Source organism: Prionailurus bengalensis, chromosome E4 (genome assembly GCF_016509475.1).
Source record: "Prionailurus bengalensis isolate Pbe53 chromosome E4, Fcat_Pben_1.1_paternal_pri, whole genome shotgun sequence".
NCBI classification, from domain to species: domain Eukaryota; kingdom Metazoa; phylum Chordata; class Mammalia; order Carnivora; family Felidae; genus Prionailurus; species Prionailurus bengalensis.
The window spans coordinates 31805513-31829880 of NC_057360.1; the positions used below are offsets into that span (position 1 = coordinate 31805513).

The following is a 24368-nucleotide window of genomic DNA, read 5'->3' on the forward strand; positions in this document are numbered from 1 at the left end:
TCACAAATAAGGCTAACAGACCCTAATGAGAGGCGGGAAAGTGTTCCAAGAGCCTGGGAGCTCCCAGAGGCTCCAGTCTGAAACAGAGCGAAGGCAGACAGGTACAGCGTCATGTTCCCCCAAGGCTCGTGGTGATCTTGTTGCAGGTGAATCCACGCAGGATGGCGGCTCAGAACGTCCTCCTCTTCACCAGCCCAAGGCGCACCTCGAACCCATTTCCCGGCGGTGCCCAGAGGGTGGCGCTGTCAATCCAGCCTCGGCCCACGACTGCCCGCCACTTCCCGCCGCTGCGGGAGCCCCCCGCTCGCTCTCCCGCAGGCCGGCGTTGGGGGGGGGGGGGGGGCAACGCCCGGTAGGGGGCGCCCCGGCCCAGGCGCCGCGGCTCCCTCCGCCCACCCGGAAGCGGCTGCGGCGAGGCGAGCCCCGGGCGAGTGCACAGCGAGGCGGGCGGCAGGGAGGGAGGCGCGAAGAGGGCGCGAGGGTGGCAGCCGGAGGGAGCCGCCGCCCCTGGCCGCCCGGGTCCCCGCGGGGCGCATGGGGCGCTTCGAGCCGGGATCGCGCGCGGGCCCCGCGCCCAGTTCCCTGCTGCCGTGAGAAGCCTCGCCGGACGCCCCCAGGACCCCAAGCTGCCGGGAGGATGACCATGGCCGGGGGCAGGAGAGGACTGGTGGCCCCGCAGAACACGTTTCTGGAGAATATTGTCCGGCGGTCCAGTGGTAAGAGGTGCATTCGGATTTCGGTTACCCAGGCTTTTTATCCGTGCCTCGATTGCCGACGCCTCCCGCCGCTCGGCGCCAGCAGATGCAGCAGAACCCGGAGCTCTGCTGGGAGCCGCGGCGCGGGCGCCCGGGGCTGCCTCCCGGAGGCTGGGCTAGGTGGGCAGGGTGGGGCGAGGGCTGTGGGCCCCCATCCCAAGAGGAGAGCTCTGTTGGGGACGCCTTTGGGGCCTTTCTCGCGCCTTCTCTGTCTCCTCTCCAGAGAGCGTGACAGCTGATGGGTAAAGTACTGGGAAAAGTGATGGGAAGCCGGACGCGGCAGGAACGGCAGCGCGTTCCCCGTGGGTACTGCCCACCCCTCAGGGAAGGCTATCCAGGCTCTCCGGGGGCTGCACCCGAGGCGCTGCCTCTCCCGGGGGAGAGCCAGCGGGAGAGAAGGCCACTCGGGTTCCGGCCCCCGAGGGATGGGGGACGGCGGCTGCCTCCACCTTCCATCCGGGAGCCGAAAAGTCCGAGGTGTAGGGACGTGGGGACTTAGGGACGTGCCGCAGGCCACCCGGTTCCACCTCTTCACCCACCCACCCACCCTCTTCGAGGTTAAGTTAAGGCTCACGAGGGGCAGAGTTTCCTGGACTTAGATGACAAGTGGAGCGCACAGTTGCAGAGCTGGCCAAGCAGTCACAGGGGCAAACCTGTCATAGTTCCTCTCTTCCAAACCCCAGCAGCGTTTTATGCCTACAAATCTTGCTCACCTATAAATTCCCGAACTCACCAAGCCTGTAAATCTATCCATTACCCAGTAAACCGGTGCTCCCCGCTGCTCTCTCTCTCCCTCCGTGGCATTAAGATGGACAGTGGCATGAAGCGCTGGACGGCGAGAGTCCTAAGAGCAGGGACGGAAAGGGATACATTTCAGATGTCTCCTTTAGGAGCCACAGCAAAGCATCCTGGCTAAAGCACTTGCAGAGCATATAGCTCGGCATCTGGAAGGTGCGGTGCACCCGTTCATCAAAGGGCTGAAACGAAAGGGGCCAAGTCTGGAGATGCTCTTTACAGGCTCCGGGACTCCTTTCCTTCCAGAGGCAGATGACATGAAGAGTTGACTTAGGAAATAGGTTTTAAAAATGTGGAAATATGACAGTTTCAGAGCCTTAAGGAGGAGCTTGTGTTAAAATCATGGGCTTCTATTTGGATTTAGTTAGGGGTTCAGGGGAAGAGCATGGAAGGTGACTTATGCTCCCAAGAAATACTCTTTATTAAAAAGTGATTTAAGTTTACCTCACAATGAAAACCTTACTAATTAGGATAGCATATTGTCTATTTAAGTATTTTAGAAACGGTCATTTATTGTGTGCCTCGTAGGAATAAGGGCATTGAAGAGTCTGTGGTTAGTCACCTTTCCCTTCAAGGTCTTCCTCACTCAAACTAAGGTGGCTTTTAGAACAAGGTCACAGCTATTACCTGGGACTTCAAGGGGATGCTGGTTATTACATGAATAGTCACAATGAACTCTTCTGTCATAAAAAAAAAAAGCTGGATGTGTTCGTGGGGTTTAAATAAAAGCACTATTTAAGAGTTAATTTGCTGGGATCTGGCGTATTAGCTGGGGTAGGAAGAAAAAAAAAGGTTAGAGAGGGAAGGGGGCAAACCATAAGAGACTCTTAAAAACTGAGAACAAACTGAAGGTTGATGGGGGTGGGAGGGAGGGGAGGGTGGGTGATGGGCATTGAGGAGGGCACCTGTTGGGATGAGCACTGGGTGTTGTATGGAAACCAATTTGACAATAAGTTTCATATTAAAAAAAAAGAGTTAATTTGCTGTGATTGCTATGGTTATTGACCTGTGAGGAGGCATGGAGACAGTCTTGCAGATTTGAGGATCCCATTGCCAGTGACACCAACTTTCTCATAAATAGTGACAATTCCATTTTTTTTTTGGGGTGCAGATGCAGTGTCCTTTAAATTAGGGGAAACCTTGTGTCTAATGTGTACCATATTCTGTTTCTGAGTGGAGAGGGAGGTAACAGAATCTTACATGTAACAGTCATAAGGTTCCTTGGGCTTGTAGGAGGACCTTAAGAATTGTGGAACTAATACCACACACACACACACACACACAATGAATCTTGGAGCTGAGAAGGCAGAATACCCTAGTTTAGTTGATTTTCTTAGAGCCACTTCTCTCTAAGCATATATAGAATGTCAATAGAATAAGTAGCTGGGAATATTTTTAGCATTGGCATTTTAATTTTAGTACTGATTCCAACAGTTTGACTTCAGTTAACCCACCCACCAACCAACATCAACCACACAGACAAAAACACCTTAGGAAAGTCAGGTGAACTTTTACAATTATCTATGATTTCAGAAGAAGATATTCTGGTCTTGAAATGTGAGATTTAAGCTTTTAGTGATCCCTTTCATCACATTTCTAAACACAAATAGAAAAAAAATAATGTGGACTCTTGGAAATATCACAATATCTACATGCATTATTTTATTTTACTGTGATGGAAAAAGTCTATTTAAAAATATTGATTGTCTCCTCCTAAAATCCACCAGCCATTTTTTTTTGGACATTACAGTATTTAAATAGCATTTTACCTTTAAATAGCAATACTTTTTGACCATCTTTATTAAACATTTTCTCCCAGTAATCCTATGCAGTATTACTGTTCCTCTTTTACAGATCACGAAACGGAGTCCTAGGAATATTAAGAGACTTATTCAAAGGAGCAGGCACACAGTCCCTGACGCAGGTCTTTGGAGGGTATCATTCATCCTTTCTGTAGCATCATTGTTTCTCCAGCCATATGACTTTGCCTATGGAACTATTGTTATCCTTAAAAAACAAAAACAAAACAAAAAACCCCCTGACTCTCATTATATGCTTGTGGATAATAGAACTGTCTTTGTCTTGGGGCATTTGAATATCTGGTATCTGGAATATGATAACCTGTAGGATTAGATGCTATGTCCTCTGCCTCTTCTTTCCCATCTTTGTATAGATGAAGACACTGAAGGGAACACATCTCCTCAAATATTTAAGGGCACAGCTGATGAGACCCTTGACCCTTGACCCCTGTGTCACGCTCCTATGTTACACTATGCAAAGACCTTCCTTGTATTACCGTTGTTTTCTCTTAGAGAAGCTTAATTTCCCAGTGGAGATTAAATGAAATGTTATAACACCCAGGACAACATCCATTTTGGCTAATAGCCGCACTACTACATCCAAACAGAATAACAAGGCAAAAGAGAAGCTGATTCTGTTTTAAGGAAGGCAGTATTTTCACCTTTCTCAGGGGTTTAGCTAAAGTCACAGGCAGGGTAACAGGCACTTATTCCTGCACCTGCTGTAGTTATAAAGTGTTAAATAACTTTTCAGAAAATATCACCTCATATGCCAGTGGGGGAGGTGCAGTGCCTCCATTTTCAGTGTCAAGAGCTAAGAATCATTTAGTTAGGTAATTTACTTACAGTTAGTAAAAGGCAGAGTTAGAAAAGGCAGAGGCACATCAGGGACTAGTCAGCGGTTGTGACAGGTTTGTTCATTCAAAAAGGATTTGTTGAGCACAGTTATTGAACACTGGGGATAAAATGGGAAACAACTTTACCCTTAGAAAGTTACATTCTAGTGAATCTTGGTCTAAGCTTCTGGACCCCATTCCACACTGTTTTCTGGCTGCAGCTCTTATTTAGGCCTGATGTTGTGTTTAAGGGAAAAAAAAACCCCACAGGACGATTTTTAAGGTGTTCACTGGTCTTGATGGGACTAAAATCTAGTTTAACTTTCTCTGATACTTTCCGAATACCATTTGAAGGAGAGATTTGATAATTATCTGTTTTTTGAATAGTCACAAGTAGTTAGCAGGAATAATCAATTCCTCCCCAATTTTGCTTGTGGTCATGTTGGTGATCATTTCAAATCCTTCTATTGATTTTTTTTTACCACATAGGCAAAGCCAGCCTGATTTTCTTTATATTCATGATTGGAAAGTGTTGTTCCAGAATATTTTTTGATGGTTGCTTAAATCTGCAGGCACTTACTGTCAGAATGGTTGTTGAAGCAAATAGGAGATCTGTCTTAGGAAGGCTGGCAGACCTTAGTGCCAGGAAGCTACAAAAATATTACCCTAAATGGTCCCATTCTAGGCAGAACATATGTTTTAGTGTTCGGAAACCTATATCAAACAATTGTAGGTGCCAGTAAGAATCCGTGCACATTAGCAGGAGTGAAACGCAGCACATTTTGGTACAGATTTATGTACATGTATAATTTACAGATTGCTAAATCAGCTGTGTTTTTGTATAGTGTTAAGTTGGTTCAGGTTGTTGATATAATTAGCACACAAACAGGATGAAAGCCGCGGGTAGTGTTGTGTCTCCTCATAGATGTGTTGAGCCACGGTAATATTTATAAAACAGAAAACTGGTTAAAATACATTGTTGCTCTGAAAGGGGGAATGGATGATCATCTGGATTATTACCAGCCCAATAGCGCTTGTTTCCTCTTGTAATGTGCTCTAAGATAACCTTCAGCCAAAGCTCAGCTGTCTTGCTCTGAAAGTGTCAAAAGTTAAACCTTGTGACTGATACTAGCTCAGAAACAGGGAGAAGGCTTCTGCTTTAACAGAAGGTAATAAAGCTTCCAAACCCCACGGTTTCTATGAAGTCCTTCTATTTTAATAATCTGTTGTAAAAGAATAGATGCATTTGTGGTCAGGCTTCCTTTGGCAGTGGTTTCTCCCACATTACCTTGAAGTTTCTCAAATCTTTGCCTTCCCTTTAGTTTTGCTTGTTAATGGCTTCTAAGCAAACATTTAAAAAAGATTTTAGTTCTTTATCCAAAGGAATCCCTTTTGTAAAGGCAGTGTCTGCTTTATGCATTTAGGGTATTTGGACTGTGGTTTGTTTTTGTGTCTTTAAGTGGCCACACCTGTACCTGGTGAGAAAGAGGTACACCAGAATCACAGAATCTTAGTTTTTGAAGTACTGTTTTTTCCAGTGTTTGAGTAGACTCCAGAACATCCCTCTCTGTTGTTATCCAGCCGGTGCTTGAATACCCTCAGTGATGGGACACTCACTTTGTCAGGAATGTTCTGTTTTAAGCAACTGTAATTGAGTACTAGTTTCTCTTGTCTTGTTTTGCCTTCTCTTCCCTTCTCTTCCTTTCCCTTCCCTCCCCTGTCTTTCCCTTCCCTCCCCTGTCTTTCCCTTCCCTTCCTTTCTCTTTCCTTCTCCTCTTCTTTCTTTTCTTGTTGTTATTCTTTGGTCTCACCCAATTCTGTCCTCTTGTAGCCACCACTCATTTGAGATCTTCCCCATGGAACAAAACTGACCTATTTCGCTCCTTTTTCCACCAGAAAACCAAAAAAAAAATTTTTTTTGGTGGTAATTTGATAACAGTTTTCCTGTCTTGATTCTTCTCCTTTTTTTTTAAAACCTTTTTCATTGTATAATACCACAGTAGGAAGGCACATAAGATAATTTTGTATAACTCAGCACATTTGTATAAAGTGAATACTGTGCTGTCCCCATCTACGTCAAGAAATAGAGTCTTGCCAGCTCTCCAGAAGCCCCCGGGGGCCCGTGGGACCCCTCCTGATCCCAACTCCCTTATTCTCCAAAGAGAGCCATCTCTTGACTTTATGGTGATCACTTTCTTGCTTTTCCTCCTAATTTGACCACCTTGTTTTATATTTCTGAACACCGCAGTTGCTTTTTGTCTGTTTTTGAGCTTTATATGCCTGGGGCCCTACCGCATGTATTCTTTTGTCAGTTGGGGATTAACCTGTATGGTTACATGTACCGTTGGTTCATTTTCACGGTGACATAATACTTTATGGTATGACCTACTGTACGTTTTGTTTATCCACTCTGCCGTTAATGGACATATGTTGGTTCACACACTGGAAAGCAAAGACGTACCAAAGAAAGAGGCAGGCCACTCCAGACGGGTAGGTGGCAGGTTTAGTAAGCAAGGGAACTTACTTAGGAGGCTTGTCTTGGGCAGCTGAAAGACAGGTAGATTCCCCACCCACCACCAGAATCTTAAAAGTTTATATAGAGGCCTTAATTGGGGTCAGTCGTGTATTCAGTCCACATGGTATCAAACCCTTCGTCTCTCAAGGCTACATGCTTGGAGTGGCTCCCACTGTGGGAGCAATGAGCAGAATGTATACCCCAAGGGCAGAGGAGAGGGTGTGGGGCCTTCAGTCACCTGGGTCCAGTTTGCAGGTCATCCTAGTGGTCATGTTGTCTCAATGGCCTCCTCCAGCAACAACTGAGTTGTTTCCAGGATTTTGTTATTGGTGCTGCTGCAGGCATTCTCATACATGTCTTTTTGGACATGCGGGCAACATAGTTCTCATGCATGCACAGCTGGGGTGTGTATGGTTAACTGTGGTAGATGCTGTCGAGCAATTTCCCAAAGGGTTTGTATCAATTTACAGTCCCACCAGCAGCGGAGAATTCTCGTCACTCCTTGTTCTTGCCAAAATTTGGTATTTTCTCCTTTTTCTCTTCAATACTGACTTTGCCCAAACAACCTAGTAACTAGCAAAGCAGGGTCATTTAGAGTTATGTTAATAGCAAGCACATGAACAAGTTTGAAATGAAAACAAAACTTGCTCTTGTCCTTTGGGAGTCATCAGTATCTACTGTGTGTTGAAATGTTCTCACAGTCTGAACTCCCTCACGCATGATGGTAAATGACATGAAAGACTGGAACAATTAGAATTGTGTGCAAGAAAGGGTACAGGCAAGGGTGCACCCATGCACACGCGCGTGTGGATGTGTGTGTTTAGCAGACTCATTTTTCTTAAATAGAGAAGAACTAAACCCTGGGGACAGAGATTATGTAAGAAGTAGAGCTGGAAGTGAGAAGGAAATAGGAAGTGAATGATTTATGTTTATTTTAATGGAAGATGGAAAATGATGGAAGGGCATAGATGAAGGAGGAATGAAAAATCACAGATAAACTAAAAGGAAAAGCAAAGGCTAGCTTATGGGTTTAGACTCACAAACATGGTGGACCTCCTTTGTGCCCAATACTGTGCGGGAGCCTGAGCATACCAAAATGAGTGAGACTTTTCTTATATTGGGTCTCATTGAGGGATTTATGATAAAGACCAATATGCACGTGAACTTCAGAAGATTTAAGAGGTGTTGTGTCGACTGAACACACACTGTGCATTTTTCCTTTATAAATGCCTTACCCCAAAATTATTCTTAGATTTTTATAGCCATTTATTTTTTGTGTGTGAGATTGGTTGTGGGATGACCAGATGCCTTAAGTCAATTTAAAGAAGATTGCAGAATGTGTGAAGCTTCGTTTTGGTGGGTGGAAGCTTTCCTAAAAAAAAAAAAATCTCATTTCTTGGGATATTTCATTGCTCTGACTTCTTTGGCATGCTGTCTTGGGTTGTTCACCCATTGTGAGTTTTCAGCTGTTGGCTTTAAAAATAAAACAGTCAGTTATTTTATCAGCAAATTGGTTTTATTCAGAAATCGCAGAGAATGATTTGGGACACGCAGGCTGTGGCAGAAACCATAGGCTAGTCCGACAAAGGAGAGGAACGTTATTTTATGGAGAAGAAGGAGGAAGTTGGGAGGGGTTGTTTTGAACAAACATCCATTAGAGAAAGGCAGGAATTCAGGGTGATGATGGTTTCTCATTGGATGAGTTGCTGAGGTGGTTGATTCTTCTAGGAGATTCAGTGTACATCTTTTCCTGTTGGGGCCTGTAGCTGTTGATTCTTTCCTGTTGAGGATTCTTCTTTGGGGGTCTATAATGGACAGTTCTTGGTGTTGAGTGGTTCGGCGTGGGAGCTCCCTTTTCTGGCCTCTGCATTCCATTTTAGTAGGGTTTCCCGTTATTAATTTTCACATAGCACATCTTAGATGCTGGAATTTGTTTGATGCTCTGGTTGTTCTCTGTGCATGTGTAGTCTTGCTGAACACACTGCGACCTGACCTACTTCGGCATCTCCTTGGTTCTCAGGGTCTCTACTCTAACAGTCATGTGCTGCTGTTAATGACAAACTACCAGAAAATCTTCCGATTGTGTGTTAGACAGTTATGCCAGTAATCGTTTGCTTACTCATCCTAAGATTGTTCATTTTGCATAGTTAAAATGACAATCTTCTGATTAGTCCTATGTTGCATAAAAGTGATGTTCTGAAGTTAACGGAATCAATTCTATAATTATTAATGTAATTATTAACCAAGAGTGCTCCCAAACCATCATTTTTCATATCTTTTTAAATTTTTTTTAACATTTTATTTATTTTTGAGACAGGGAGAGACAGAGCATGAACAGGGGAGGGTCAGAGAGAGGGAGACACAGAATCTGAAACAGGCTCCAGGCTCTGAGCTGTCAGCACAGAGCCCGATGCGGGGCTTGAACTCATGGACTGCGAAATCATGACCTGAGCTGAAGTCGGCCGCTTAACCGACTGAGCCACCCAGGCGCCCCTTATGTCTTTTTAAAGGTCCTGCCTGGGTGGCTTAGTTGGTTGAGTGTCCGACCTTGGCTCAGGTCATGATCTCACGGTCCATGAGTTTGAGCCCCACGTCAGGCTCTGTGCTCACAGCTTGGAGCCTGGAGCCTGCTTCGGATTCTGTGTCTCCCTCTCTCTCTGCCCCTCCCCTGCTCGTTCTGTCTCTCTCTCTCAAAAATAAATAAACATTAAAACAAATTTAAAGGTCCTGTCATGACATTGGGTGCTTTTGTAAAGAACGGCCTCTCCTTCTTTCCTTCTTTTCTGAAAGCAGCAGCATATAGGCGCCCTGCCCTGACATTTGAGTGCTGGGGTCAGTATCTCAAAGATGATACTGTACTGGCAAATTTTACTGATATTTAGCTCCTGCTTAGGTTTGGTTTCTATTTTAAAGTAGGACTTCACAACCATGGCAAAGAAAATGGAGTTAATTTGATTTGAGTGGTAAGATCGTATTTATTTTATCTCACTAGATTTTTAAGTTTCAGTTTTCTTTTGTGTCTTCTCAGCATTATTGGTGTGGAATTGGTTGGAGTTCTACACTGCTATTGTGAAGGTTGTGTTTTGAGCCTCTTTGTGAGTCCGTGTACTGCCTGTCTTCTGCTTGCCTCCCTAGGGCCATTCTCTTTTCTTCTCCAACCTGCTCTCTGTCTACGAGGCCAACCTGTAAGGATTTTGTCAGTAGGCTCCCTTGCCTTCTGGCTCCTGGCTCGCTTCAGCTTGTGGGGCATACCGCCAGGAGATGGGAGGGAGAATTTATTTATTCTGTGGTGTTTATTCTCCCAGTTTCCTCTCTACAGCATTCTCCCTCCCTCCCTATATCATAGCCTTGCTGTTTTCCCTTGATTAAAGGTTACATATCCAGCTCGCTCTCTTTGGGTTTGGGTAGAGCTGAATGTCTTACAGTTTCCAAGCAATACTAACCCTGGGGGGTACTGTGCTGTCCCTGAAGTTTTCCTTAGTGGTGTTCTGGGGGCAGGCTACAGCTGGCTGGTACTACCTTTCAATATCTGATTATGGGCATCTATTCTAGGTTCTGGGACTTCACATTGGTAGCTTTAAATATACCATGCTGGGAGTATTTGCACCTCAGAAATTGGCAAATGGTATAAATAATTTGCCATGACTCACCAGCATGCCACTGCCCATACCTCACCCATATGGCTTTGTAAATAGCTTTGTTATCAAACACTCCTCTAACTGTTTGAGTGTGCCATTATTTCCATGCCACAACTGACTGATAGAACCAGTTACGTGTTCTCTGGATCGAGTACCTTCTCAACCTTTATGTCCAGACCAGATTTAATCATGGGGGTGAACTTGGTGAGGGGGTGAGCTCAGATATTTCTTTTAACTTAACAAAAAAAACCCTGTGTTCTGCCTGCTGAAGGCAGTGTAGCCTTGTTTTTCAACTCGACAAGTTGGTCACCCTACTGGCTGAAGAGCTAGTTTTATATTCCTTCCTTTATCTTTTCTCACTTTCATGAGCTCAGAAGTCAGGAAAGACCATAAGTAAATGGCGGAGTTTATCAGAGACATCAGAAGGCAGTAGTACTAGTTATAAGCACCCATTGTAATTACTGGTTATAATCATGACCTTAGACAAATCGCCTTTCTCACGTGTGTCTGGCAGTATGTGAAGGTTTTACATGCATTGACTCCTCTAATGCTCACTATAACCCTTGTTCTGTGGGTACTTCAGTTATTCCTATTCTACAGGTGCAGACACTGAGGTTTAAAGAGACTAAGTAAATTGTCTTCAGTTAATTTCTAATAGTGGAATCTCTAGGAATTTGTTAAGGGTGCAGATTCTCAGGCCCTACCTCAAACCTGGTGCATCAGAAACTCTGGGGAACGGGCCCAGTGACTGTGTTTTACTGAGCCCTCCAGGAGGCTCTATGCATGTGGCAGTTGGAGGACCAGTGATTGTGAGATAACCCCATGTGTTTTTTGTTTGTTTGTTTGTTTGTTTGTTTGTTTTTACTTGCAAAGTAAATGGTTGGGTGCTAGGGTGTGTGGATGGAGGAGGGTTCACTGGGTGAGTGGTCTTTTTCTCTATAGTCTTTCAATTAGTTTTCTAGTTTCTCTCACATGCTGTTCCTGCCTTAGGTAGGAGCTTGTGTTTCAGTGTCTTGATTCTCTCCAGGGACCTGCTGGCCCTAGTAGCCCCCTCCTTGGCCAGATCCCTCTGGAATTTTGAAGTTGTAGTTTCCTCTTCTGCATAGTTACCCTCCATCTACTTTTCCTCTTCCAGAAATGGAGCTCATGCCTGCTGTTAACTCCCTTCTCTTCATTGTTGTTATATTCCTTTTAATTTTTAAGCCATCATCCCAGAACGAGGAAATACATATGTGGGATCAATCTGCCATTCTGAAGTGATAACTGATACTTTCTGAAGACAGAGGAGGCCCTCAATTCTAGTCATTCTCCTTCTGTCAGGTAAAATTATACTTTATACTTTTCCCACCTGGCGAGCCTGTCCAGGGATTGTGCTCTGGCCTGACTTCATGGAGTGTGCCACTTTTCTCTGTTGTTCCTGACAGTGGCAAAACTCAAACAATTTAGTAATGAGTTTGATGTCCTTTATTCAAGGGAAAACAATCCATGGATTGGGGGAGTACAGTTCCTCACAGGCAACAGAGGCTTTTACAGAGGGATTTGGGACAAAAGCGGGTTTTATGCAGTGTTAGACAACGCAGAAACATGGCATTACTGTTGGTTAGCTGGTCAGAAATTTCCTTATGAGGCTAGCAGGTCCTGTTTTCTGGGTAAGGTAGGCTAGCTGAAGCTGAGTTGGAGGACTGGAATTGGTGTGTGTTAGGTGTCCTTGATAGGCAGTTCCCAGTGTGGGCTGCCTTAGGTTTAGATTTGTGACATGGGCCAGGCTGCTGGGGTGGCCACCATTTTGTGGACCCCAGTATACAGATTAACTATCCTTCTGTCCCCCAACTTCCAATACCTACCTTCTAATTGTCTCTAGTTATGTCCTCTCTTTGAATTTTCTGGTTTTCTTCTCTTTCTCTATCTTCTTCTGGCTCTTGGTCTCAGTCTCCTCTGTCTCTCCTGTATGTTCTTTCAACAGCCTTACATTCTCTTCTCACTCTTTATATATTGCTACAGGTCTCTCTCTGTTTTTTTTAAGTTTATTTATTTTAAGAGAGACAGAGGAGGAGAGAGAGGCAGAGAGAAAGACTCCCAAGCAGGTTCCATGCTGTCAGCATGGAGCCTGATGCAGGGCTTGAACTCATAAACCATGAGATCATGACCTGAGCTGAAGTCAAAAGTCAGACACTTAACCAGTTGAGCCACCCAGGCACCCCTGGATTGCTACAGGTCTCTTGCTCTTGGGTGCCCATTCTCCAGTTCTGGCTCATGCTGTTGTATTCTCTGTTGGCCCTCTTCCCCCCCCCCCCCCCCCCCACCGCTTCCATTCTGTCTGTCTCTTCTCTCTCCATCTGTCTTCCCACCTATCTCTGCCTACTTGTGCCTGCCATGGATGGTCTCTGTTTTCTGTCTCTGTTGCTCTTGGCCTTTTGTCTATATTCCTGTCTGTCCATGTTGCTCTCTGCCATCTGTCCTCATCACTACCTGGCTGTCATCTCTTTCCATTTGTTTGCTGTTTCTCTTTGTCTGTAGTCTCTGCCTCCATCTATCCATTTCTGCCTTTGTCTGTCTCTCTCCAGTTCTCCCGTCACATGCCTCAGTAGATGCTCTTCTGTGTATCTGAGTGCCTTGTTTCTCTCTCAAGACCTCCTTTCTCCATTTACTTACCAGCTGCATGGGGTCAACTCTATAGATCTCTTGGCCTATAGATCTCAGGCCTCTTGGCCTGGGTTTTGTTCTGAGAATCTTATTGGCCCAGTGCTGACTGTGGGTTGCTTGGCTAGTTGTACACTCCCAGTCTAGTCTGCTGTGACTGGGACCTGGGTGTGTGGTGGGAAGGGTATGGAGTTCTGTGATGTATGGGCTGTGGCAGATACACCTAGACAGGGAAGGTGGGTGGAGCTTTCAAATGGACAGATGTGTCCCCTGCACTCCTGCCATGCTTAGGACTCAAATATTTGTTGTGCTAAACTGGGCTGCTCTAAGATTCCTTCCATCCACCATGGTGCTATACTTTAGCCTCACTGAGCCATTTACCAAGAATGTTTTAAAATAACACAGTAGGGTCGGCTTTAGCTCAAGCGGTTACTTCACGTGTGGTTACTAAAATAACACAGGAGATGAATGTAAAACTAATTAAAAAATCTTTGTCTAGTACTGCTTAATATTCTATACTGCTTACTTTGAGTCACTTTTTTTTTAAGTTCTGGGAATGAATTTTTATTGTGTGTTATTTACTGATGGTCAAAGAGTTTTGTTCAAAGTGACTGTAATATGTAAAGATGTGCATTAAGAAATGATTATGACTATAAAACACCTACTTGATTAATCTGTTGTACCATTTGTTAGCAACTGATGACACCAACAAATATTTGTTCACAGCAGTTCAACATACCACTGACCTCTTGTTTATTAAGTAAACTACCATTGAGTCATAAAAAAGTTTACATTTCTCACACAGTTTTATTCCCTTCCAAACTGCTTATAAAACTGATTCATCTGTTTTTAATGCTTTAAAATCCTTTAATTTGATGCTCAATGAAGGTGGAGGTCATGCCTCTGAAACCACGTACTTAGGGGCAACTACACAGTTAAACAGAGTTTGAGTTTGCTCTTGAAATGGAAAGCTCTCATTCCATTGTAACTTACTGATATAATCAAAATATATTTATGAAGTATATTAAAATTAGAGGCAAAGCAAGTAACTATCGAATCTCTTGGGAGTTCAGTTTGTATTGTACCAGGATTGGGCCCTTGATAATTTAGAAGGGTCCTTTTCATGGAATTTTATTGTTGAAAAACACAGTAGAGCCTAAACATGATTAAGATTTTAAATGTTTTATTTAGGTATATCATCCTGACCTAACTCCTTGTTTCTTATCTCCTCTCCATTCTCCCAAATATTACCAAATCTTGATCTGGGTGGGTTTTTTTTTTTTTTTTTGCTTTTTTAAAAAATTAATTTCTGGAGGCGCCTGGATGGCTCAGTCGGTTGAGTGTCCGACTTCAGCTCAGGTCATGATCTCGCGGTCTGTGAGTTCGAGCCCCACGTCCGGCTCTGTGCTGACAGCTCAGAGCCTGGAGCCTACTTCGGATTCTGTCTCCCTCTCTCTCTGCCCCTCCCCTGCTCATGCTCTGTGTCTCTCTCTCTCTCTCTCTCTCTCTCTCTCTCTCTCTCTCTCTGTCAAAAATAAGTAAACATTAAAAAATTAAAAAAAATTAATTTCTGGTATGGATTTTATTTAGGTTCAGGCAAATCAAATTATTATTTTCTTGTCTTTGTCTAGTGCTTACGTACATCTTGTTCTCATTTATCTCAATCATTTTTCTATTGTTTTAAAAGAAAGAAAAAATAATTTTACTCAAACTTGCTTTTTATAAGAGCACTGATAGATAGCCTTAGTAATCTTGTAGCAGTGAAAGTATCACGAAGATATGTTCCCTTCTAAGAGAAATATCTCTAGTTATTAGAAGCATATTGTCAAATGTACACCACAGGCCTCCAAATAACCAGGGTTCTCAGGGAACAATACATTTGTGTCAACTGCTTGCTGAATGTAGCTTTTATCTGTGTGATTGCCCAGACTGAGTCACCTTTCTAAGCCATTGCTTTAGTTAGTTTCTCCTTTGTTACTTGTGGTAATTATGATGAAAAGTAATTTTCTAATAATTTCTCTTTAGAATATTTCTGTGTTATGCTTTATGGGCAAATGGTAAGTTTGGAATGATTTTGACCCATCTTACTTACTACAGTGTGGTTTGGCTCATGGCCCCAATCGGCTGAAGAAACTTTACTCTGGGTGGGAGGGGGTGTCTTTCAAATTTTAAGAGTATTTGTTTTTATTCTACAAATTGGAGGAAACTGTGTGGGCTGAGGAAGGTTGAATTTGGGAAACCTTACATTTCATTGCATTTGCTCTTACAGCTAAAGACCTTTAGGGGTAAAAAGGCATCAGAGGGAGGCAGTAGAATCTGGCTAATTTGCATCAAAGACCGGGAGACACAGGGAACTTTAGATGAGAGCCAATGAATAAATCATGGCAAGGGCAGCCAAGTTGAACCTACACATTTTACTGAACAGTGTAGGAGGGACTTGATCAGTTCAGAGAATATGAATTTGGAAACAGGCTGTGTGCTTCAGAATGAGCCACTGGCTGGCTGGAAGTTTCACATTCTATCTGCAGAAGCTATCACCTACAGTCAAAAGCATATGTCTTACCCGGATTTTATAGATTCCAAAGACACATTTAGGCATTTTCTGTATATATAAACTGACCCACCAACATGTGATTTATTTTTACTATAGCCTCCCTTGACAACATGGTATACTTTTACATTAAAATGGCACATCATATCATGTCTCTAAAACCAGGCAATTCACTGAGCAAAAAGCCTGGTACAACATGGTTCACCTGAAATGTATCACTTTCCACTTAGTTAAGTTTAGAAGGTGTTTCTGTTATTTTTTAAATTTAAACTCAAGTTAGTTAACATACAGTGTTGTCTTGGCTTTAGGGGTAGAACCCAGAGATTCATCTCTTACATATGACACCTAGTGCTCATCCCAACAAGTGCCCCCCCTGCCCTGCTTAATGCCCATCACCCATTTAACCCATCCCCTACCCACCTCCCTCCAGCAACCCTCAGTTTGTTCTTTGTATTTAAGAGTCTCTTATGGCTTGTCCCCTCTATTTTTATCTTATTTTTGCTTCTTTTCCCCTATGTTCATCTGTTGTATTTCTCAAATTCCACATATGAGTGAAATCATATGGTATCTGTCTCTCTCTGCCTGACTTATTTCCCTTAGCATAATATACTAGTTCCATCCACATTGTTGCAAATGGCAAGATTCATTCTTTTTCATCACAGAACAGTATTCCATTGTATATATATACCACATCTTCTGTTTCTGTTATTTTTAAAGTGGCCTAGACTCTACAGAGTCCAGCATTTAGAGAAGTGATATTTCAAGTTAATAACTGGTTGATTACTCCACAAGGGTGGGTGATTGCAGGTTGTAGAGGCTTCATCTGATTTGTTCTTTGTTATGAATCTGGTTACTTAGTCAGATTTTATTGCTGCCGGAAGCATAGAAAACTAGTTTGCCTCCACTGAGATCCCTAGAGCTGAAGTGACATTCACACAGCTCATTAGGGACAGTGCTGCCACTAGGACCCACCTTGTGGTTGTCCCCATGGTTGTTCTTTCAGACGGTGCTCTGGGGACTCTAGGGATTGCTGGGGAAGGGTGGATTAATAGGGTGTCTTTTACCCACCCCCTCCCCATTCTCCCATTAGTTTTAATTGTTGATGAGGTTCCTTGGTGCTTCTCTGTTTAATCTCATGGCCTCTGTCCTACTTGGTGCCCTGTGCTTGTAGATTCTCCATATGGTGTCTCCAGATGTATAGCCCTGGGCTCACCTGGCAGCTCAGGGCTCCCAAGAGTGCAGAAGCAGATGCTTCTGGACCTTAAATGTGTAGGCCTGGGATTGGCATAGCATCCATTCTACCGCAGTCTGTTGGTCAGAGCAAATCACAGGCCCACCCAGATTTAAGGTGAGAGAACTAAATAATAAATAAGGGCATGAATGTGAGGAGGCATGGTTTATTGGGGGCTACCAGTATAATCTCAACTGACCGTACCAGTTGTCAGAGCCATGGGCCTGAGACATGTAAGGGGCTGGTCCCTACTAAAAGAAGAGAGAAGGTGAAAAGGACTTATAAAGCACCAGCAATCCTCTGGAAGGGATTGTATTGCCTCTTCCTTTGTAGGTATTTTATGAAGACTGTAACCAGTGATTGGTTTGATAGTGCCAGGAGGCAGGAAAGCAGATGACCTCTGAATAACCTTTGGTCTCTTGGAGCCTTGATCTGCGTCAATGTGTTGGAGAGCCTTTAACCTTTATCCCTCCAGAGTTTTACCCAAGTGAAGACTCTCTGAAGGAGCCACATGAAGGTCAAAATACGGTATCAGATTTATAACTATTAAACTGGACAAGGGAACATGCTGCACACCTGTCTCCCTCCTCAAGCCTGGACTTTGGCCTCTAGACCATGAGTCACTCCTAGGCCAAGAAGCTGGAGATGACAGAACAGAGGGCTGTCACAAATGGGTTCTGAGAGAAGTAGTTCAGGCCCTGGCTTCCCCTACCACACCAGGCACAGGCAAGTCTGAGAGGTCAAGATGCGCAGAGTGGATTCCCCTTGCCCTTGAGATACCTATTGATAGCTTGATCAATCTACTTAGGCAGGTATAAATGAGGGGGGTGAAGAAGGAGGTCAAAGTATTCATTTTAACACTTCTTTCTGGGGATGGGTAGATACTCCTTTCTCTCAGTGGAAGCCCCAGGCATGGAAAGATAAATAGCTATTTATCATAAAAAGCTATTTATCATAAAAGCTATTTATCAAAGTAGAGCTTTATAGAGGTACTGTATTCTGCCAAATCTAGAGTCCTGGAGTACTACCAAGGACTTTGAGGGAGCTGCAGAATTTGTGAGCTATGGTTCTGCTGATTTCTGTTAAAGATTACTGCAGGGCATTATACAGTTAAGAGCATTGGCTTTAGTGTTTGTGATGGTTAATTTTTGTGTGTAAACTTGACTTGGTTAGAGTGTGTCAAGATATTTGGTCAAATATTTTTCTGGGTGTTTTTGCGATGGTTTTAGATGAGTGTAACTTTTCTATCAGTAGACTGAATAAAGCACACTGCTCTCCCTACTGTGAGTGGGTTTCATCTAATCAGGTGAAGGCCTGAACAGAACAAAAGGCTGACTTTCCCCTTTTGTCTGACTACTTTTTTTTTTTTTTTTTAATTTTTTAACATTTATTTATTTTTGACACAGAGAGAGACAGAGCGTGAACGGGGGAGGGGCAGAGAGAGAGAGGGAGACAGAATCGGAAGCAGGCTCCAGGCTCTGAGCCATCAGCCCAGAGCCCGACGCGGGGCTCGAACTCACGGACCGCGAGATCATGACCCGGGCTGAAGTCGGACACTTAACCGACTGAGCCACCCAGGCGCCCCTTGTCTGACTACTTTTAAGCTGAGACATTAGTTTCTCTCTGCCTTTGGGTTTGAACTGAAACATTGGCTCTTCCTTGGCCTACACCATCAGCTCTCTTGTTTCTTAGGCATTTAGACTTGAACTGGAACTACACCATTATGTCTCTTGGGTCTCCAGCTTGCCAACTGCAGATCTTGGGACTTGTCAGCCTTTATAATCACATGAGCCAATTCCTTATCATAAATCTTTCCCTCTTTCTTTACATAGATAAACACACACACACATACACATACACACACACCTCCTATTGGTTCTGTTTCTGTGGAGAACACTGATACAGTGTTAGACAGTCCCAGCTCTACCAGACATAGGACCTAGGGAAAGTTTCTTAGATTTACTAAGCCTTTGTACAATATCTATAAAAATGGATTAATACCAGTGTCTGTCTACCTTATGGAGTAATGATCCAGTGACTGTTAATACATGCAGTCTTGAAGGTGATGATGCCCTTTTCACTGATGAAGAATGGCAGATATCCCAACATTTTCCAGTTTACAATCTCCAAATCACTTATATCCAGATCAGGCCAGTTCTGCGGCAGTATGTTTTTTGATGTTTTGTTCATGCAGTGGGATACTTACCTAATTAAGTTTTGTTTGGCTTTGAAATAAATTTTCATATATTCAGCTAGGAAAATAGTAAATAATCCCAGAGTCATTTATGTTTGGATATGTAGTGCATGTCTCTCCATTTGACTAGAAAGTCCATGTCACTTCACTAGAGCCCTCTTCTTTGGCATTCTTCACCAGCGGGAACATAGCCAACTGCCTGGAAGAATTAAGACTTGGTTAAGCAAAAGTGCTGTCATGGGGTTCTTGCACCAGAATTTATTGCACTTTTTTTCATGGGATTCCCACTTTATGAACCTATCTCTTTTGCAGACATACTTCTGGAGGCATGGTAGCAATTGACTCAGACCCACCTAGGTCCACTTTTTATTTTATTTAGCAAATCTTATCTCCCTCAGAAGCTCCCGCTCCACTCAACAGCAAAGGGAGATTATGAATATCCCAGTTAGTAGTATCTCCAGCTCTTCCATTTTAACTATTCTTTTTTTAAGGTGTTTATTATTTTTGAGAGAGAAAGAGGGAGAGGGGGGAGGGGCAGAGAGAGAGGGAGACACAGAATCCGAAGTGGGCTCCAGGCTCCGCGCTGTCAGCATAGAGCCCAATGCGGGGCTCGAAGCCATAAACCATGAAATCATGACTTGAGCCAAAGTCGGACGCTTAATCGACTGAGCCACCCAGGTGCCCCTTTACTATTCTTTTTTAGGTGACTTAGTCTCTTGTGCTCAGAATCCAGTTCTGCCCTTCCCATTGCTTTTCCCCATGATGGTGTGTGGGGTAGAGGCAACAGAACTTGATGCCCTGCCTCAACCCAACACATACTCCCTTGTGTGTGTGTGTGTGTATATGTGTATGTGTGTGCATATGTGTGTGTTATGTGTATGTGTGTAAATGTGTGTGTGTGTGTATGTAACTTCATCCCATCTAGGCCCCCATTGACTGTGCAGTTCATCTCTGATATTTTCCTGAACCCCCAAGTGGGGCAGTTTGACACACAGCCTTTGGCTACTGGGTGGCTTCACTCCACTGTGATAACCATCTGCTTATGCAACTTCAGCACTAGTGGCATAGTTGGAAGCTTCTGGATCCTTTCCAGACTCCATAAGAGCTGAGGCGGTGCTCAGGAGGCTAATACTGCCAGGTTTACTCTGCAGCACCTTTAAGTTGCCAATGTGGTGTCCTCTCCACAGATGTCAGATGGGGATCCAGGCACAAAGTGTCCCCTCCTCTCCTGTCCCTTCTCTTCTATCACTGTGTGGAAGCAGTGCTGTTATAGAATAGGTCAGCATACTATGTTTTAAGAAGTGGGAAGTGATAATTTGCAAGTGAGGAAAGAGACAAAACATTGAAAAGTGGACAGAAGAACCCAAACATTTAGATGAGAAACAATTGCTTCTACCCACATCAATATTTCCTGAGGACATCATTGTAGATCACAAGATAGAATCATGATATATGATAACAATAATGGCATTATTGACTCATCAATTAAAGGTCTCATTATACTTAGTATTTTTATGGGAAGGAACATTAATGTGTTACAAAGATTTTCATAGAAATGGTCTGATTTCAGTACTTAATGGAGTAAGAGAGAGATGATGTAATATGATGATTAAAAGCATGGATTTTGAAGTCATATAGACCTGGATTCAAATCCTAACTCTAACCTGCTATGACTGACTGTGTCTGCAGAGGCTCAGTGTACTCATGAGTAAAATGATGAAATCCATGACACTTCCTTTAGTAAAGTAATACCACCTCACAAAGATTGTTACAATGGTTAAAAAACCCCACCTTAATATATGATAACGTCTCAGTACAGAGCCTGGCACAGAGTAAATAACAATAAATGGTATACATTATTATTAATACCTGGAATATTGCCTATGTGGAATCTCTTAGTTTCTGATGATACATGTGTTGTTATTTGTATAGGTAGCCCACAATTTATAAATAGATTGGATTTTGGAAGTCAATTTGCAGGTCAATTATTTGTAGCTTAGGAATTGAAGGGAATCTAGAATATTCTCCCTTTCCAGCCAACCATAGTAGGATATACATGTGTGCAAGGGAGAGGCAGGGGAAGGGGGAAGAATTTCTCTCCTGTTGGAGGCAAATGACTTTGTGACTAGGACTGGAATTCTTTCCTTCATTCAGTCCACATCCTTCAGTAAAGAGGGAATTCCTAAATCTTCTATCACATAGTGACAAGGGAATCTTGCTCCCTGCCAACTAGAATTTCTTGCTTGGGTTAACAGTGAGAGATAACTATTTTGGAATTTTGAAATCTATGATTGAGAAATCCTCTGACTGGATGATCAGTAGGTTGATGTTTCTATTCCTACACTACTTCCTATTTTTCTATTTCCTTTCTGAAGTCCAAGAAGATACTAGGAGATGTGGTTTTTCCCAGATAAGGCTGTTATCTGCACCCCAGGGACAATGGAAATGCTTGAGGAAGGGTGAGCACATTTCAGGGATGGCCAGAATGCAGTTATGGGAAATTGCAGTGATATCTGGAGCTTGAGTGTATCCTGTTCTCATTTTTTAGCAAATAAAAAATTAATAAGTTAATTTTTTCTGATTAAGTTCATTAAAAATTAAGAATATACTTATTTTTATCAAAATAATATACATTCTTGGTTGAAAAAAATCAAACTGAAGAAGCTTATGAAGAAAAAGAATCATCCCGTGCCTTGTCCCTTTGCCTATCCTGCTCACCAGAAGTCACATACTCTAATTTTAGCTGTTTCTTCTTATAGTTTCTGCCATGTCTCTAAATAATATGCATTACAGCTATTTCTAGATTTATCACTTTTAGCTATTAGCTGTTGACTTCAGTTAATTTAGCTGAGTTTTTATCTCACTTTATTTACTTTCTACCCTTTTCTCCTAATACAATTATTTTACTCCTTTATTGGTTATCTTTGCAACTTTAAGGAAAATCTTCCTTCCTTCCTTCCTTCCTTCCTTCCTTCCTTCCTTCCTTCCTTCCTTCCTCCCTTCCTCCCTTCCTCCCTCTCTTTCTTCCTTCCTCCCTCTCTTTCTTCCTTCCTCCCTCTCTTTCTTTCTCTTCCTTCCTCTTTCTTTCTTTCTTTCTTTCTTTCTTTCTTTCTTTCTTTCTTTCTTTCTTTCTTTCTTGACAGAAGGAGAGAAAGTGAGTATGAGCAGGGGAGGGGCAGAGAGAGAGAAAATCTCAAGCTGGCTCCATACTTAGCATGGAGCCCAACTTGGGGTTGGATCCCATGACCCTGGGATCATGACTTGAGCCAAATTCAAGCGTTAGACACTTAACTGACAGAGCCATCCAGGCGCTCCTATATACCTTTCTTTTTTATTATGTCATCACTAGACACCATCCCATGATTGTTCTCACTTCTCTCTCTCAACTTATCACTTGCATTTTCACAGTGTTGGAATTGATACAGTTATATTCAGATACTTATAGTTAAGTATTTCATGCCTTGACCATATGTTGGTTTTGAATATTGGAAATTAATAAGGTGTTTACACTGTTGTGAGAGCGATAATGACATAGTGTGATTTGGTTTCCTTTCTTTTTTTTTTTTTTTTTTTTTAAATTTTTTTTCAACGTTTTTATTTATTTTTGGGACAGAGAGAGACAGAGCATGAACGGGGGAGGGGCAGAGAGAGAGGGAGACACAGAATCGGAAACAGGCTCCAGGCTCCGAGCTCTCAGCCCAGAGCCTGACGCGGGGCTCGAACTCACGGACCGCGAGATCGTGACCTGGCTGAAGTCGGACGCTTAACCGACTGCGCCACCCAGGCGCCCCTTGGTTTCCTTTCTTGCACAGCTTTTGTTTCTTCGATGCTTCTAATTTTTCCTGCCTCTCTTCCCCAAATTATAATAACCATATTGACTTTTTATGTTGTTGCAGGTGATCAAGAAAGTTATCAGAACCTGACTTCCTCTTTCCCTAGATAACTCTCTTCTGGAACTTCTGTTCTCTGAACATTCTGTGCTAAATCTTTCTATTAGCTTCCTTCTTGCTTTCTATATTTGGAGCCACTCTTCCTTCTAGTTCACATGTTGTCTTCTTTCCTTACTCCTTCACTTTGCTGATACACATCCCCAAGTAACTTCCTGAGGAAGAATATGTGAGAAATAACTTTCCTAGCTCTTTGCACATCTGAATATCTTTATTCTACATTTGATTGTTTTAATTAAAAAAAAATGTCTCTGGCTTTTTCTCATGTTGTTCTTTCTGCTGTTCCTGTTAGGAGGCAAGTTGTTCCTCTTGGATTGGTCCTCTCTGTCTTATTTCTTTTTTATTTTATTTTTTCTTTTTAAAAATTTACATCCAAATTAGTTAGCATATAGTGCAACAATGATTTCAGCAGTAGATTCCTTAATGCTCCTTACCCATTTAGCCCATCCCCCCTCCCACAACCCCTCCAGTAACCCTCAGTTTGTTCTCCATATTTATGAGTCTCTTCTGTTTTGTCCCGCTTCCTGTTTTTATATTATTTTTGTTTCCCTTCCCTTATGTTCATCTGTTTTGTCTCTTAAAGTCCTCATATGAGTGAAGTCATAGGATTTTTGTCTTTCTCTGACTAATTTCACTTAGCATAATACCCTCCAGTTCCAGCCACGTAGTTGCAAATGGCAAGATTTCATTCTTTTTGATTGCGGAATAATACATATACACACCACATCTTCTTTATCCATTCATCCATCGATGGACATTTGGGCTCTTTCCATACTTGGGCTATTGTTGATAGCGCTGCTATAAACATGGGGGTGCATGTGTCCCTTTGAAACAGCATACCTGTATCCCGTGGATAAATGCCTAGTAGTGCAATTGCTGGGTCATAGGGTAGTTCTATTTTTAGTTTTTTGAGGAACCTCCATACTGTTTTCCACAGTGGCTGCACCAGTTTGCATTCCCACCAACAATGCAAAAGAGATCCTCTTTCTCCAATTCCTTGTCAACATCTGTTGTTGCCTGAGTTGTTCATGTTGGCCATTCTGACAGGTGTAAGGTGGTATCTCACTGTGGTTTTGATTTGTATTTCCCTGATGATGAGTGATGTTGAGCATTTTTTCATGTGTTGGTTGGCCATCTGGATGTCTTCAGAGAAGTGTCTATTTGTGTCTTTTGCCCATTTCTTCACTGGATTATTTGTTTTTTGGGTGTTGAGTTTGATAAGTTCTTTGTAGATTTTGGATACTAACTCTTTATCTGATATGTGATTTGCAAATATCTTCTCCCATTCCATTGGTTGCCTTTTAGTTTTGCTAATTGTTTCTTTCACTGTGCAGAAGCTTTTTATTTTGATGAGGTCCCAGTAGTTCATTTTTGCTTTTGTTTCCCTTGCCTCTGAGACGTGTTGAGTAAGAAGTTGCTGCGGCCAAGATCAAAGAGGTTTTTGCCTGCTTTCTCCTCTAGGATTTT

The 24368-nt window shown here is 42.9% G+C and overlaps 1 protein-coding gene across 2 annotated transcripts in view; it reads left to right on the forward strand.

The window, feature by feature from the left end:
* The first annotated feature begins 427 nt into the window (after nucleotides 1–427).
* Nucleotides 428–24368, forward strand: part of KCNH1 (potassium voltage-gated channel subfamily H member 1) — a 381430-nt gene continuing 357489 nt past the window's right edge. Inside the window, exon 1 of one of the 2 annotated variants that reach the window (XM_043568866.1) lies at nucleotides 428–716. In XM_043568866.1, the coding sequence (XP_043424801.1) occupies nucleotides 638–716 (79 nt within the window). In that variant the 5' untranslated portion in view covers nucleotides 428–637. The remainder of the gene's footprint in view (nucleotides 717–24368) is intronic. The other variant, XM_043568865.1, reaches the window with a different exon arrangement.